General features: G+C 43.0%; 1 protein-coding gene across 1 annotated transcript; it reads left to right on the top strand.

Moving 5' to 3' along the window:
- The first annotated feature begins 1,134 nt into the window (after positions 1-1,134).
- spire2 (spire-type actin nucleation factor 2) lies at positions 1,135-14,574 on the top strand. The gene is made up of 15 exons (XM_053505630.1): positions 1,135-1,646; positions 5,229-5,272; positions 5,359-5,733; positions 5,963-6,043; positions 6,832-6,996; positions 7,096-7,182; positions 7,642-7,762; positions 7,937-8,103; positions 8,269-8,458; positions 8,691-8,809; positions 9,003-9,140; positions 9,249-9,316; positions 9,572-9,599; positions 10,157-10,254; positions 11,720-14,574. The coding sequence occupies exons 1-15, from the start codon at positions 1,382-1,384 to the stop codon at positions 11,949-11,951; spliced, it is 2,178 nt and encodes a 725-aa protein (XP_053361605.1). The 5' UTR covers positions 1,135-1,381; the 3' UTR covers positions 11,952-14,574.
- The last annotated feature ends 2,771 nt before the right edge of the window (positions 14,575-17,345 follow it).

The following is a 17,345-nucleotide window of genomic DNA, read 5'->3' as shown; positions in this document are numbered from 1 at the left end:
TCATGATTTATTTATAATAAAAGCATTTGCCATAGAGATTTTGCTTTGTGATTGATCTAATCTCATAATGTGTAACTATTATTGTGATTGCAGTGTCATTATCATACTGATATTATCTCACCTGCTCAGAAGCTGTGATTACTTGTATGGACCACAGGAGGGCGCCAATGTGGATTTAGTACGTCTAAGACAATTACAAAATATTGTAGTACAGTAAATATGAATTGAAATCACACACATATACACACACACACACACACACTAGGTTTATAACTAACCTTATGTCATGATACTGTATATGCCTGCAACTGAATGATCGGACAATTGACAGAATGAATTAATTATTAAGTTAATTAAATCGAAGTCTCACAAGAGAGCAATATGCATAATATCTAATAGATGAATTAATAATAATAATGATAATAATAATAATAATAATAATAGAGTGGTACCTTAGCATAAGAATGCCCCGCCTGGTGAATTTTCACATCAAGAACTAAAATTTTGAAAGATATTTACGAAGCATTTTCGGCATACGAGCGACCGAACCAGTTGCACATACTTCCAGTAGCTGATCGATTGTTTTCGATGATGGAAAGCCAAGCAAAGTAAGTTTCCCTTTTTTTTTTTTTTTTTTGCATTTTGGACAATTGGTCCCCAGAATATTATCAATCACGAAGAAGAAAAAGGAGCCGCTTTCAGTTAGATTTCTTTTATTTTTATTATATTCTGGAATCATAAATTAAGATTAAGTGAGGTTTAATGTCTCTTTGTTTTATATTTTACTTCATTTGCATTAATAATGATTATTAGAATTATTTAAGCAGATTTTTGTGTCTGATTTGATGTATCAGTAGACACAGAATTAAAACTAAATCTCAGTGAATAAAGTAATCGGTTTATATATGAAGGGGTGCCAATAATTCTGCTTCACCGTTTCTTATTTTTATCACACACATCATTAAGGTGGATTCTTAGGCTTGACTGTTGTTGTTGTTGTTGTTGTTGTTGTGGTCAGAGAAAGCGCGCGCCCTGCGGATGTGAGAGGCGCGCGCGCGCGGTGGAGGAGGATGAGGTTGAGGAGCGCGCGCACGGACCCGCTCGTGACGGTGACGCGCTCGAGTGCGGCTTCGCTTCACCTGCTCCTGTCCGCGCGTGCGCGCTGAGAGACCAGGCTAACGGGGAGTGTGTGTGTGTGTGTGTGTGTGTGTGTTTATTCCCGCACAGTCGCTCACACTGCAGGTCGCGCTCGTGCCTGGTGCGGAGAACACTAACGGAGGAGGAGGAGGAGGAGGAGTGATGATGCTGATGATGATGATGATGATGAAGGCGGTGATGTCGGAGCGCTGTAGAGGATGAAGGATGGTCCCGGTGCTGTCGCATGGCCCGACCGACAAGCCTTGGCTCTGTGCTGGAGCGGGAGGCGCGCGGGGCGGCGGATGCGCGCGGGGCGGCGGAGGCGCGGGAGCTGTCCCTGGAGGAGGTGCTGAGATCCTACGAGCAGCCGCTGAACGAGGAGCAGGCCTGGGCCGTGTGCTACCAGTGCTGCAGGACCCGGCACCGGCACCGCGCCAAGGGGCCCGACTCCATCCTCCTGCACCGGGACGGAACCGTCACCCTGCGGCCCGACACGCGCACCTGCACCGGTAACACACGCTTCCGGTCTGCGCTGTGCTGCGCTCTGTATGTGTGTGTGTGTGTGTGTGTGTGTACTGCAGCACAGAATGAGAGGTGATGTCACTTCGTTCTTCATGGGATTCTAATGAGCTTCTGAAAAAACTGAAAAAAAAAAAATAATAATAATAATAATCTGTAGGTTGTTTATATAAATAACTTTTTTATGTTTATATACAGTGTTAAAATATTTACATTTTTTAAATATTGTAATTATAATAAAACGCATAAGTGTTACAGTTTATTTATTAATTTCAATGATTTATTATAGGAGCTTCATGGGTTCCGTTAAGAGGCTGTAGATTCCTCAGTAATAGTGTTATTATTATTATTATTTTTATTATTATTATTATTTGGATTATTGTTAAGCGGCACAGTGGTTTATTGGTTAGCACTGTGGTGTCACCTCAAGGGTTTGATTCCCACCTCGGGGTCTGTGTGCATGGAGTTTGCATGTTCTCCCCGTGCTTGGTGGGTTTCCTCCGGGTTCTCCAGTTTCCTCCCACAATCCAAAGACAAGCAGATTGGGATAATTAACGTTCCCAATTGTCTGTAGTGTGTGAATGAGTATGTATAAGTCTGTGTGTATGTGTGTGTGCCCTGTGATGGCTTGGCACCCCGTCCAGGGTGCACCCCCCACCTCGTGCCCTAAGTCCCCTGTGATAGGCTCCAGGAACACCCCCAACCCCCCCCCCCTTCCCCTCCGCGACCCTGAATACAGGATAAAGCGGTAGAGACAATGAATGAGTTATTATTATTATTATTATTATTATTATTATAGTGTATATTTAACCAAGAATCCCAAATGTTCTTCACATGTAAAAGATTAAAATCCCCACAGTATGTATTTTTAATAATTAATCTGCATTAATGCAGTCAAAAATTTCTATAAATGAGTTTAACGTCCAAACAGACAGAACTCCAATATATTTATTAAACATTTTATTAATTTATTTTGTCCATATTTCTTTATTTATCGCAGTGTGAGGATGTGAAGTCAGAGAACTGAGAGAGAGAGAGAGAGAGAGAGAGGAGTTTAATCATAATCGTGCATAAATAAACATGAACGAGAGGAAATAAATAAATCAAAATAACAGAAAATTGTTGTGGAAGCTCTGCACCAGGACTCTCATTACATGAGGATGAGATACGTGAGATACGTGAGAGAGAGAGAGAGAGAGAGAGAGAGAGATGTATTGATTTGATTGAGTAGTTTCACGATTTCATGTCCGTGTCAGGATTCTGTAATGTTCTGTGAATATAAACACTACTGTTATAAATGTGAAATTTCTGTTGACCTGTGTGTGTGTGTGTGTGTGTGTGTGTAAACACATTTTACGAGTTTAGCTCTCATATCCGTTAGAGGTATTTCCACTCACTTTTTTCTCATTACTGTTGTAAATAGCTTTATGTTCAGGTCACCGTGGCAACGGATGAGAAAGTTGTAATTAAAGGAGAGAAGAGAGAAAGCACTGAAATTCAGTCTCTTTTTGGATGAGCTGAATTGAACAGAGAGAAGGCTGATTCCTCTAAAGCTCCAGCTTCATGAGGCTCTGTTACACACTGAACAAAGCTGTACAAATCAGGGATCCCGGCTAATGAAACATCCAGGAGCTGTTAATTCAGTGATGAAACTGCAGCAGAAGGAGGAGGAGGAGAGAAATCCCCGATATGAACCTCACTCAGTGTCCCACATGAGGCTGTGAGGAGGGACGAGGGGTGCAGCGGTCTGGCTCAGGGCCTGAATCACTCGCAGACTTTATTAGAAATTATTCACATTAAGTCCTAACACCAGAGCGCAGCGTCTGTTAGCGCGCTAATCATCAGAGGTTAGTCTGCGTGTTAGCCTAGCCTCAGTCCAGCCAGCTCGGGTCGGTCACACACTCCACATAAACACTGTGACACTGTGTGTGTTATTGGAGCTCCGGGTGGACCGGCCCACACACCCCTGCTCACACACTTTGGTTTGATCCAGAGAACTCAAATTACACACTTTCATCTCTCTCCTCTGTTTCAGCTCACAAAAACCTTAGTGAGGCACTGTTTACCCTTTAGTGGTAAGAAACCGAGAAAGTGAAGAGAGAGAGAGAGAGAGAGACAACGAAAGAGAGAGAGACAGACAAAGAGAGAGTCAGTCTGTCCTTAGAGCTCAGGTTGTGCTGATGCTGTCTGTGCATGTGTGTGTGTGTGTGTGCTGTGATTTGATCCTCCTCCATTAACTTGATCCGTTAGTGCTGAGTATGTCTGGACACACACACACACACACACACACTCACACACACACACACTGCAGAACTCAGCTGCAGATGTGTGCTGATGATCAGTTGTCTGCAATACTGCAATAACTAACAGACAAAATGACATCATTACTGTGAAAAAGTCAAAGGTAGCTTTAATTATTAGCTTTAATGTGAGCGTAATGAACAGCACGACTACCTGGAGGAGTTTGTGTTTACAGACAGACGGACAGACAGACAGACAGACAGAAAGATGAATGCTTACAAACATATAGACACACAGGTCGACAGACAGTGATGAGATGACAGTCAGACAGATTTATGTACAAAAGAACAGACAGACATGCAGACAGAGAGACAGACAGTTAAACAGACAGATGGAAGGGCACACAGACAGACAGACATCCATCGCCATGTTGAGATACACAGGTTTAGTACTCACTCTGTACACTAGGTGGCAGGACACACCTGAAACACAGAGCAAGTGATTATAAAGTGATTATAAATTTGCACAAACCCCGCCTCCTGTATGCTGTTAAACCCCGCCTCCAGCATTACATCATACCCCGCCTCCTGTGCTATGACAAACCTCCTGTATTTGATCAACCCCCATCGCCTGTATTCCATCAAACCCTACCTCCCACATTACCTTAAACCCCGACTCTTGTAAGTTGTTAAACCCCGCCTCCTGCATAACGTTAAACCCCACCTCCTGCATTTTGTAAAACCCCTCCTCTTGTATTACACTAACCCCACCTCCTGTGTTTTGTAAGACCCCGTTTCCAGGGTTACATCAAACCCCGCCTTCTGTATTCCATCAAACTTAACTTCCAGGGTTACATCAAACCCCGCCTCGAACATAACATCAAACCCCGCCTTCTGTATTCCATCAAACCCCATCTCCTGTGTTTTGTAAGACCCCGTTTCCAGGGTTACATCAAACCCCGCCTCGAACATAACATCAAACCCCGCCTTCTGTATTCCATCAAACTTAACTTCCAGGGTTACATCAAACCCCGCCTCGAACATAACATCAAACCCCGCCTTCTGTATTCCATCAAACCCGTCTCCTGGTTCCGTCATTGGTTCGTAGTTCCCACGTTCGCAGTTGTTCTGGCGGCAGGTTGTAGTGCCAGTGGAGTTGCTCTGTGTTTGTGGTTACTGGGCGTTTCACTCTTGGTTTTCCTGTCAGTTGGTTTTTAGTGCAATATAACGATCCCTTCTGAGTTTGACCTTCTAGTGAAGAGTACAGTATTACAGAATACAGCTGTGAAGTTTAGCGTAACCACTCGTCTGTCCCTCCTCCCCTGACTTTAGCTGATGAAGAAGCTCCAGCTGCTCCAGCTGTCCAGGAGAGCCAGGTGAGTTTATACACCATACTCTTACACAGACCTTACCAGAGTTCTCACGCCCCGCCCACTCTCATCAGCTCCTCGTGTTTACTCAGTTGGTCCATTCCATGGGCGTGGCCATCTACCGTGCCCTGGACTGGGGACTGGCCGACAGCGAGGAGCGTGAGCTGAGCCCGCAGCTGGAGCAGCTGATCGAGCGCATGGTGGCGGCCGAGGACGACGAGTCTGCGGAGTGTATCGGGAACACCACCAGGGATGAAGGTTACAGCGGCCCAGAGGATGAGGATGACGAGGAGGAGGCGGGAGGCATGCACGCAGTGCACACACTTCGACAGGTGATGGCGCTGTGTGCCAGGAGACTGGCTAACCCGGCTTTGGCTCCTGAGCACTACCAGGCCGTGTGTAGAGCGCTCTTCCTCGAGACTCTGGAGCTTCAGACTTTCCTCTGCAGGATCAGAGATGCCAAGGAGGTCAGTGATGACTCCTGTGTGTGTGTGTGTGTGTGTGTGTGAATGTTCAATAACCAATAAAACAAATGACCTATAAGAGAGTGAATCCTCTTTAGTGATTATTGATCTGTTTCCATCTCTGTCTCTCAGCATAATGGGACGTCTCATCTCACTTGTCTTATCTCATCCTGAGTCATGATGCAGCTGTGTGTGTGTGTGTGTGTGTGTGTGTGTGTGTATGCTTCCGTAGATGTTGAGGAGGATCGGGACAGAGGAGTCTCTGGAGGAACGCTGTGCTGCTGAACTGGACAACCTCAAACACACTGACTGGGTATAAACTCATATTTTTTTAAATATAAAAAGACGCCTGGAGATTTAATCTGAAAGTTACATTCAGAGCCGGGGTGTTGTGATGTCACAAAGTGGGAGGAGTTTTGATTTAATGTATATTCCTCGGGCCAGTACTGAAAATACCGTAACCTGACGAGTCTAACCGCGTGTTTACATCAGCGCTGATTCCTCAACTGATTTCTGGTCGCGATGGGGCGTGTCCTGTGTTGGGGTCATCGCCGAAAACCACATAGCTTCAGAAACACTGTTTAGACGAATTGTTTCATACCGGTGCTTGCTCTCTGTAATCGCTGCGGGCGGAGGTGTAGAACCTCAAGTACGCCACGCTGCCCTGATACTCATTCACATGAAGCTAAATTAGATTTCAAAGCAGTGTTTATACAGTATGTGTCTGTTCAAATGTGTTCTTTTTGATAAGTCTAGAGTCACCTCTGGGGTGTGGTTTGTTTTTGATACGTTCCATCAAGTGTAGTTGTGTAGTATTGAGAGACGTACGGCATGATGAGTTCCCACAAAAGTCCTATTCAGCTATAGAACCCTGAGGAACAAAGGGATGACCAGCGGCAGAAAAGGAAAAAGAGAAATAAAGCACTGGGCTTCTGCAGTCAGGCTGAATCAGATTGTATAAACATACCATCTTCAATGACTACACACACACACAAAAGTGCTGTTCCTCTCTGAAAGCGTTAGAGAGGAACAGCAGCATGAAACCAGCCGAGCCTTACAGACTTCACTGTGTGTGTGTGTGTGTGTGTGTGTGTGTGTCAGGCTCGGCTGTGGGTGCAGTTAATGCGGGAGCTCAGGCAGGGGGTGAAGCTGAAGAAGGTGGAGCAGCAGCCGTTCGATCCTCTACCCACTGAGTTCAGCCTCACTCCGTTCGAGATGCTCATGCAGGACATCCGGTCTCGCAGATACACACTGCGCAAAGTGATGGTGAGAACACACACACACACACACACACACACACACACACAATACCATGTCTGGGTCCCTGATGTGCTGATACTGAGTGAATATGTATGTGTGTTTCAGGTGGATGGAGACATTCCCACTCGAGTCAAACAAAACGCTCATGAACTCATCCTGGATTTTATTAGATCCAGACCTCCACTTAAACCTGTGAGTCCCACTCCATCACCTTTACACATCTTCACATCTCCAACCCAGAACATCTCCACATCTCCAAACCTTCAACGCCTTACAACATCTTCACATTTCCAAACCCTCAACTTCAAACTAGAACATCTCCAGATATTTCAACCTCTACACACCCCACATCTCCAAACCTTTAACTCCAACCCAGAACTTCTCCACATCTTTTAACCTCTCCACATCTCCAAACCTTCAACTCCAACCCAGATTATCTTCACTTCTTTAAACCTCTACACAACATCTCCACTTTTCCAAACATCCACACCACAACATCTCCACTTCTCCACACCACCACATCCCCACATCTCAACACCTCTGTCTCAACCACAAAATCTCCACATATACACTGAAACCTCCACCCCAAACACTAGTATCTGACACAGACCTGTGTGTGTTGTGTGTGTGTGTGTGTGTGTGTGTGTGTAGGTGTCCGAGCGCAGTCTCCCGCCGCGGCCGCAGGAGCAGCAGTCTCTTCACGAGCGCGTGTTAGCTGAAATCCGCCAGGAACACAAACTGCGGCCGGTGGAGAGGCGGAGCTCCAAGAGACGTGCGTCAATCACTCCCCCTTTAACCAATCAGCAGTCAGTTAGGCTCCGCCTCCATTCTGTGTGTCTCAGATTCCAGTGTAGCATGAAGTCTGTTTGGTGTTGTGGTGTATGTGTGTGTGTGTGTGTGTGTGTGTGTGTATGTTTTCATCATGGTGTGTGTTTTCTCTCCTCAGCGTTTGGTTCTCTACCCTGTCTGGCCCACTCCTGTCACTGTGACCTCAAATCCACTTCCTGTATTGACCTGTCAATCACTGAAGGTGGGCTCCGCCCCTTTTCACGACCTCGTGTGCTGCTCAAAGCCCCCACACTCGCTGAAATGGAGGAGATGAACCTGTTCGAGGTGTGTGTGTGTGTGTGTGTTGCTGTATAATGAGGTAGAACTGGGTGGAATTGGGGCGGAGCTCCTTTATCTCGACACCCTGACACTTTAAAAGAAGACCTTTTGTTAGAGGCTTCACACGGTAACCTGAATGCCATCTGTGTGTGTGTGTGTGTGTGTGTATAGGACGAGGAATCTCCTGATGGTGGTGAGTGTGTGGAGAGTATGATGAAGCGTGATCGTTCCTTCTCGGAGCATGACCTGGCGGAGCTGCTGCAGAGCGAGGCGAATGAACCGTGCACCTCAGTGTGTGTGCGTGGAGAAAGACCACGTTCATACACACACACTGGAACCACACGCACACGCCCACACCGAGGTTAGAACCAAGCACCAAACACACAACCAAACACACTTTCTTCATTTCTATCTTGCAGTTCCTCGTTATGACCACCAGGGGGAGACAAAAAAAAACCACTGCTTTGATCTCACTTCTAACGTAACACAATAAACACTTTCAGGGGATAAGTCATTAATGAAATCCACCTGATCTCATGCAGTAGACAGATAATGTGGCTGTAATTATTCTCTGGCTCTCGCTCTGTTTGCAGCTTCATTTCCTGTGATCGGCTCGTCTCCTGCGTCTTCTGCCTGTCGCACTCTCAGTGAGGTGGAGGAGATCAGTGAGGCTTCAGCACCGGCGAAAAGCCTCAGCACCAACCAGTGGATGGTGAGCACCTAAATGCCCCGCCTCTTTTGACCCATCTAATACAAAATTATAATAATTATAAGTGAAAATTAGTCACGCCCACAATACAGTCACGTGCATTTTTAACGCATCATCACCTACACCGCTACACCTACAAAGCATGATTTCTTTGTACGCATTTCTTCGGCCCTGCTCCTCTTCCCGACACACTTAGGAGGAGTTCAGCCACCCGGTGGAGAGTTTGGCGTTAACCCTTGATGAGGTCATCAGCGTGCGCCGTGTGCTGGTGAAGGCCGAGATGGAGAAGTTCCTCCAGAGTAAAGAGCTTTATAACAACCTGAGGAAGGGCAAGGTGATCACACACACACGTACACACGCATACACACACACTACATCATGCAACTGTTCTTTGTCATCTAGCTCCACCTACATGTGTGTGTCTGTGTGTGTGTGTGTGTAGGTGTGCTGCTGCTGTATGGTAAAGTTTCCTCTGTTCTCTTGGCCTTCTACGTGTCTGCTGTGTAAAAGGTCAGTAGTACGTTTGATTTCAGTTTCACTCGTGTTTTAAATGATGCTGTGGATTATTATTCAGACCTGCAAGAGTTATGAATATTCATATGAAACCAATAAATATGTATAGGTTGTGTTATTATTATTATTATCATTATTATTATTATTATTCAGAAAAGTTATTTCAAAGAATTACTCTATTACACTATATTATTACTATTCAAAATGTGAAATTTGTGAATAATGTGTGTGTGTGTGTGTTTAAACCCATAGGTCGGTGTGTGGCTCATGTAGTGCAAAGGTATTTCAGCTTTCATCTCTCAGCTTTTCACACTTCCTGTTTGAACCATGATCTCAGTGTGTGAATGTGCATGTGTGTAGTAAAAATATCACATGGTGAATTTAATGATCAGCACACACACGCTCCTGTGGTCAGTGTGTGGGTGTGTTTGCGGGTGGTTTTCCTGAATTTGTCGAGTAACGGTGTGTGTTTGACCTTTTAGTTCCTGAGTGTGTGTGTAGGTGTGTGTGTGTGTGTGGGCTAGCTTAAACCTTTCCACACAAGGCCTGTTCTGCCAACGCCGTGATCGTGTCACAGTGACGTATCAGCTAATAATGTGAACAGAAGCTGAAACGAAATCGGTTAAATGATGATGATGATGATGATGATGATGCTGTTTGTCAAACATTGATTTAAGTAATAGAAATGTAGCTAGAGAGCTGATTAGCATTCAAATATGTGTGTAAGTATGCTCCAGTGTTAGCTGTATCCTGTTAGCTTTTCTCTCTGTTAGCCATGTTACTGTTTAAAGCTTAGGGCTAATCCTTTTTTTTTATTTATTTTTTTTATTTATTTAGATGAAAATGCCGTCTAAGAAGTTAGCACACATCCCTGTGTATGCCGTTGGCTTTCATAGCAGCCCGCGGAGCCACAGCCAGCGGAGTGACGTCTACAAGTGAGTCTAGCTAGCTAAATTCTCTGTTAAAGTCAGCATCAAGAGCCCCGAGCGACTTAGGCCTTGTTCACACAGGCGTTACATTTTTGGATAATCGAACGTGCTCTGAACGTCCTAGACGTTTATGTTGTGTTTTGTAGCGGCGCTCGATTGACTTCTACACTAGAGTTCATTTGTCTCTGTCTAACGCCAGCCTGCAGCCCAAATTGTAGTTTGTGTGTTAACCTGTGGGGGCAGTGTGTCGGGAACTGGATATAAAAGCCCTTGTCGTTTTATTTGAGGTGCCTCCTTTTAATGTGGCCCTTTTAGCTATATTAGACATCTTCTTGTTTTAAAAATTCCAATTAAATTATTATATTTTTATATCATATATAAAAAATATTAAAAAATAATACGGCAACATAGGGAGAGAAAAAAATCGACGCCGCTACTGGGTTCACCCTCTGACTGCACAACATCAGATTAAAGGAAGTTTTTTGTGGTTTATGAAGTAATGCAAAAAGTTCCGCGCAAGTTTTTTTTTTTTTTTGCTCTTGGAGGGTTGGGGAAGTTGTTGGTTATTTTTGTACCCTTCTTTATTCATGGCTATGTTCTTAGGCAAAATTGTGAGTGAGCACACTCCCTTAGGCCGAGAAGCAACTGTTGGCATGACACATGACTGATGGTAGCGCTCACCGTTTCTTTACCAGACAAGCTTTTTTCCGGACGCAACAATCGTAAAGGGGATTCATCAGAGAAAATGACGTTACCCCAGGCCCCAGCAGTCCAATTCCTGTACCTTCTGCAGAATATCTGCCCGTCCTTGATGTTTTTCCTGGAGAGAAGTGGCTTCTTTGATGCCCTTCTTGAAATGCATGTGGGTGAGCGCTACCGTCAGTCAAGAACCAAAAGAGATAGCTAAGCGGCATGGCGAACAAAACATGGATTTGGGTTGCATGGCCAGGAGACTCCCCAGACCTTAATCCCATTAAGAACTTGTGGTCAGTCCTCTAGAGGCGAGTGAACAAACAAAAACCCCAAATTTTGACAAACTCCAAGCATTAATTATGTAGAAATGGGCTGCGCCATCAGAGAGAAGTTGATTGACAGTATGCCAGGGCGAAGTGTAGAGGTCTTGAAAAAGAAGATCAACACTGCCAATACTGACTTTTTGCATAAACTTAATGTAATTGTCAATAAAAGACTTTGACACTTGAAATGCCTGTAATTTTACTTCAGTATACCAGAGTAACATCTGACGAAAAGATCTAAAAACACTAAAGTAGCAGACTTTGTGAAAATCTCAAAACTTTTGTCCCTGGCTGCAAAGCGGAGTTAATCTGGATTTTTTTTTATTAACAGTTCATAAACGATTAAGTTTAGACCTAGCAACAAATTCAAAATGTTCATCCTTCTACAGTATATTCCTGACTGTTTGCTTGTTAAAGTCAAATTATTTTTATCAGATTGTTGGTCTGCGTCTCAGGTCTCTGCGCTCGTTGTCCCGCCGCGCCGTCGAAGATGAGTTCCCGTACCTCTATGTCGCAGGCTGCACTCTGAGAGACGTCTGTGCCGAATGCACCAAGTTCGTCGCCAATGTCGTTTCTTCCAGCCGCCGCAGCCTCGACATTATAAACAACACACCTAAGAGAGGGAAGCCACGCCCTCGCCCTGCCTCTCTTCACAACCCCATGCCTCCAAGGGGTGGAGTCAACTAGGACAGTGACTGAAAGAGCGAGTGGGCTGTGTTGCTCGCTGGGCTGCTTCTCTTTAGACACACCGCCCAGACTGTTGGCCCCGCCTTGGAGTCAGTGATGTCAGTGACTTTGACCACTATATTCCTGTTTTCATGGAATGACCTTTGACCCTTTTCTGTTCTGAGTGGTCCCCGTCCCCTGAGTTGGCGATTATTATTATTATTATTATTATTATTATTTATTCCTGAAGTCCTGCCCCCTTAAAGCAATCCGTGATGTATGTCTGGTTTCTAGTCATGCCCTGAATTTAACCAGGTGTGTGTTAGTATTGCTCCGCCCACACAGGGACAAGGCACCACCATATTACTGCCTCAGCATTGTGACTTTTGACCCTTGTGGTACCAGGATACAACAGCTGTGTCCCAGGACTGGCTGCTCAGCAGTGTTTTGCTTACCAGCGCCCGTATACATGACCTGACACGCCCTTAGCGTGCAGCACTCCGCCTTCATATGGAACATGGAGCACCATACTCCTGCATTTTGCCTCGTTTAACTCTTCAGCCCGACCCCAACACAATATTATAAGATTGCTCCGCCCACACAAGAACACGCACCTCTACAGTATATTCGTGCCTCAGCTTTTTGACCTCTGACCCTGAGTAATGCTCACCCTTTCAGTTGGACGCACCTCTTTAAGCCACGCCCTTGAAGTAATTAATTAATAAAATTAACATCAGCATTTTCCTGCCTGGCCTAATTAGGACATGCTCTGTAAGAGAAGCAGGAAGTGGAAAAAGCATGTTAATTGCCTCAATTTACCTCGAATGTAGTGCATACTTCACTAATAAGTCAGACACGCCCTTCCCAGCTGATAAGGCCACAAGCCAAATCGTATGCTGAAGTGCACGATGAAGTGTGCTATAAAGTGGACTCAAATGCTTGAAGCTGCTCTGTAGCGCAGGACCGATGGTCTGAAATCACCTGAATGCCGTTTAATCCTTCTATCCTGCTGAAATGCAATCAGAAAAACAAGACCCCGCACGGAACCTGAAAATACTGCAGTATGTTATTGAAATCTTCCGAGCTCGGACGCGAGTTCATTGCACTATGTAGTGACTGAATGTATCAGGGATTGAAGCCTGTTTGAGAATGTTCGAGAGACACTGTACAGCCATTAACACCATCTCCACCAACGTTCATCTCCGTATTAGAGCCTTAGACAGAGCGCTGACAATGTCCATACTGAAAAATAGAAAAAGTTGCACATGAATATTTTGTGTTCGAAATAAATAATTGTTTATTTGTATTTTGCCGTTCAACACTGTTGCTAGGCAACTGGGAAACACAGACACTAAACATGAGCTAGCTAATGACATACGTGAATGATTTAGAATGTTAGCAACTTACCATGAGTTCAGACCAATGCCTGTGTGTGTGTGTGCGCGGACAATATGCAGACAGTCACTCCCGATGTGTGTTTTTAAAGGCTTTTCTGAGATAAGATTTGTTTAATCAAATATAGCATGAGAAAGAGTAGGTAATGCTAAAGTACCACCTGGAAAATAACATTAAACATTAACATCCCCTAACAAACCCTAGCACTGTGTTTAATCGTGTTTGCTAATGTCATACAGTCGGGGAATTATGATGAATCTGGCTTTGTTTACCTTCCAGGAATGCACAGGGTTAAAATCGTACTGCAGTTAGCCACTAGCTAACGCTGTCACAATGTCCACTCATACACACACTCATTGGTTAAGACTGTAAGGACGAGGTGGTGACAGAAACGACTGAAAATGTCAACATTTACCTCAGATGTGTCGACAAATTCCTAAGAAAGTCCTTCGTGCAGCTAATATCACCCTGTAATTATGCTTAGCATCAACCGCTACCCCACATTATGTTGTTACATATATATATAGCTCGTGAGCTAGGTTAGCTAGCCAGATTTCTCCACATACTGTACGCTAGCTTTGTGTTAGATTAGACTGGTCATGTGCTCTAGATGAGTTAATCATCGAGTCGCCCGCGTAGCGTCAGATTCTGCTAGAACACGTTGGTGAACTTTGATTAGCCTGTTAGCTTTAAATGTGTCGTTTTAAAAGAAAAAAAAAAAATTCTCTTTCACCTGAATAACATCATCATTCTGCGGGTCACGTGACTCAGATGTTTTTGTAGTACTTTTTAAGAAACAAACAGACACTTCAGATTTTGTTTCTCCACAGAAACCAGAGAGTCCGTGGCGTTCGTCACGTTTTGGAAATGAGTTCTGGAGAAAATCAGCGCGAGTCCGTAGAGATTCAGTAGTGTGCACTCTGTCTATCTTGGGCCCTAATAAGGAGATATATGCCTCCACACACACTTACACACGCACACAGGCACACACAGGCGCGCGTACACACACACACACACACACATGGCTGCAGCTGAATTTTCCACTCATGGTCTTATGTGTTTTGCCTTTTTTTATTTTTTGTAAATGCTGCGTATCTGCAATAAATCAGTTCTAAACTGTGTGTCTGTGTGTGTGTGTTTGTGTGTGTGTGTGTGTGTTTGACTGAGAGGTGAAACAGAGGTTACACGCGTCCTCTGTTAGCATGACCCAGCTGTGTAAAGCGAGCATCAGATTTACACCACTGTTAGCTTTAAGACTCATATAAATATTTGTACTTACATTTAATAAAGCTTTCATTTCCTTGTGATGCATTGTGGGTACTTGGTGGCTTAAGGGTTTTTATTTATATAAACTTTTACATTCCAGGTGTAAAAGAAGTGTAGAAATAAAATGTAATGAATGACTGCTGAAAGACTCCTAGGAGACAAGAAGGGGAAGAGAGATATTTATGTATGATGTTTATACAGTAAAAAATATATATTTATAACAAATGTTCTAAGTAAGGCATTGATGCCATGTGGAAGGCCCGGTTACAATGCCTACTCAATGTCCGAACCCTAGCAACTGGATGCAGCGCCGGTCCCAAGCCCAGATAAAATGGAAGGGCATCCAGCGTGAAACCTGTGCCAAGTTGTGTGCGGCTCAGATGGTCCGCTGTGGCGACCCCTCGACGGGAGCAGCCGAAAGACCAACAACACCAACATATAAAATGTTATAAGTGAAAGTGCTAAGTTCTCCTATAACATTGCAGAATAATTTCTCAGTGTAACATGATATTCCATAACGGGGGGGCTATTGGCATTCTCGTATAGACCACAATATGGGAATAGCGACAGCAGTAACACCACAGGTTGACCTCAACAACACTTGCATGTTAGCGAACTTGGTTGCTGTTTTATTTATTGTTAACTAGCTTGATTAGCGCGGTTATGCACTATAATAATTGTGACATGCATTTTATAAAATCAGATATTTTTTATTGTTTAATCTAATCGGAGAAACATTAGTAAAAATTTAGAACTTTGGACATTCCTGCAAGACTGGATTCTTTTCTTAAATCTTTGGGAAAACAAATATTGTGGAAACACGCAGGTCTTGCAAAACAAACTCTGTATTTGGCTAACAAATCTTTTCACCCACTAAGATTTTGGTACATGCATAAAACAGGCACAAAATGCGTCGTAGGAATGAAAAGGTACTCAATAAACACCTTGCAAATAATAGCAATATTATTTTTTTTTTTAAACATGCAGCACTGCATGAAACCAAATGTACTGTATAAAATAATTTTTTTGCAAATTTGTGCACCTTGTGTCTTTCCAGAATCTTACTGCATGTGTTGCTTTCTTTAAGCTCCATGTGTCAGCCATGTTACTAACTCAAATAGTATAATAAGCCTGAGCCATGTGGCTATGGCTTTTGACAATGTGCAGAAAAGTTTGTCCAAAATTAGCTTTTTAAAAAATATAAGTTATATATTTGTGTTATATTATATTTATATATATATATAAATTTATAAATTGTTTAAAATAATTGTAAGTTTTCATCTTTATTTAAACACTCAGCCATTAAATAATTTGGCTAAATTTTGATATTTAGGGATGACAAAATGTATCTATTTTTAAATGTGTATATGTAGAATATTACCATAATTAAGGATGTATAATTCAAGATTAGTCCGTACTGGACCAGTATAATTTTGCTTCTTTATGAGGTTTTGTGCGCTTCCTGTTTCTTAGTTTCCTAAACGTGGCTGTGCAGGCCGCTTACAGACGTCCACCATGTTTTCCTTCTTTCATGTGTCAGCATCCTTCAGATTGGGGCGGAGCAGATTTTCATTTGGGGGTGTGTATTTTAAATTAATGACAGGAGGTCTACATAAACACAGAGAAGCGCTACACACTATGATGTAGTTTTCCAAATGTTTTTTTTTCTCAGGCACATAACATACTTAAGCTGAGACCATTAATCTAACAATTAGTTTTAATCATGTTCTTTATGAATATTATATTAAGAATCTTTTTTTTTTTTTTACAATTTACACATTGGATATAATCACCTTCTTATCAATTCTAGACTAAAGAATGAGTTCCAGCACCATAATATGTAAAGTTCAACCAGTGAATGGTGTTCTCATTACATCACTTTTATTTACTATCTATCTATCTATCTATCTATCTATCTAAAAATATAAAAATATAAATATATATATTTGTTTAACTCTGCACACCACCTTTGCACAACACACCTCTGGGCCGCTGATGTTTCACTGTCTGTAATCGTCCTGCTGATTTATTTTTATACTTCTATATTCTCTCTATAGAACTGTAGGTTTATATTATATACTCTAGGTTTTGTTTATATATCTGCATATTTATTGTACATCATTCATGGATAAGGTGTGTACTGCTGTGTGTACAATGTACATATCTCTTATACTGTATATGTTTTTGACTAACACGTTTTACACAAATATTGTATATTTGTCTAATCTACAGTTTATTCTTCATATTATAACATATTGTACTATATTGTTCTCTACTCACTTAGTACTCCAAATATTCACATAGCCTCATTATTTATTCATAACATTACCTTCACTGCCAGGGGAATTGAATAACATTAACTATTGATTATACATATCATAAGTAAACTGGTGACAGGATCATGGGTACCCAAGGCTCACCCATGCCTGCGGAGACTAAAGTCCAGACTGTCTGGTCCAATCCCACAGAAAGGCTAATGCAAATTCAGTACTGGCTGTGACAGAAAGGCAACAGAACACCCAGTGTTCAAGGTTCTTAACCAGGCCTCCAAACTCCCCAGATCCTATCCAATTAAACTGTGCTGTACAATTACAGATGTGGAATTAAAATTCTGCTATAGATTACAGATGGTAAATTCTCATGTATGAATACAGGTCTGGAAGTTAAATTCTGCTGTATGATTACAGAGGTTGAAATAAATGTTTGCTGTAAGATTACAGATGTCGAAGTAAAATTCTGCTGTATGATTACAGA

This window comes from Clarias gariepinus, chromosome 10 (assembly GCF_024256425.1).
Source record: "Clarias gariepinus isolate MV-2021 ecotype Netherlands chromosome 10, CGAR_prim_01v2, whole genome shotgun sequence".
In the NCBI taxonomy this organism is placed as follows: domain Eukaryota; kingdom Metazoa; phylum Chordata; class Actinopteri; order Siluriformes; family Clariidae; genus Clarias; species Clarias gariepinus.
Note: the sequence above shows the minus strand (reverse complement) of the source record. Positions and strands in the feature narration are given on the sequence as shown.

Coding starts and splice junctions, on each gene's coding strand:
- spire2 (XM_053505630.1), top strand. CDS start 1,382: ATGGCCCGACCGACAAGCCTTGGCTCTGTGCTGGAGCGGGAGGCGCGC. Junction 5,273..5,358: donor CAGCTGTCCAGGAGAGCCAG/GTGAGTTTATAC, acceptor GTGTTTACTCAG/TTGGTCCATTCCATGGGCGT. Junction 6,997..7,095: donor ACACACTGCGCAAAGTGATG/GTGAGAACACAC, acceptor TGTGTGTTTCAG/GTGGATGGAGACATTCCCAC.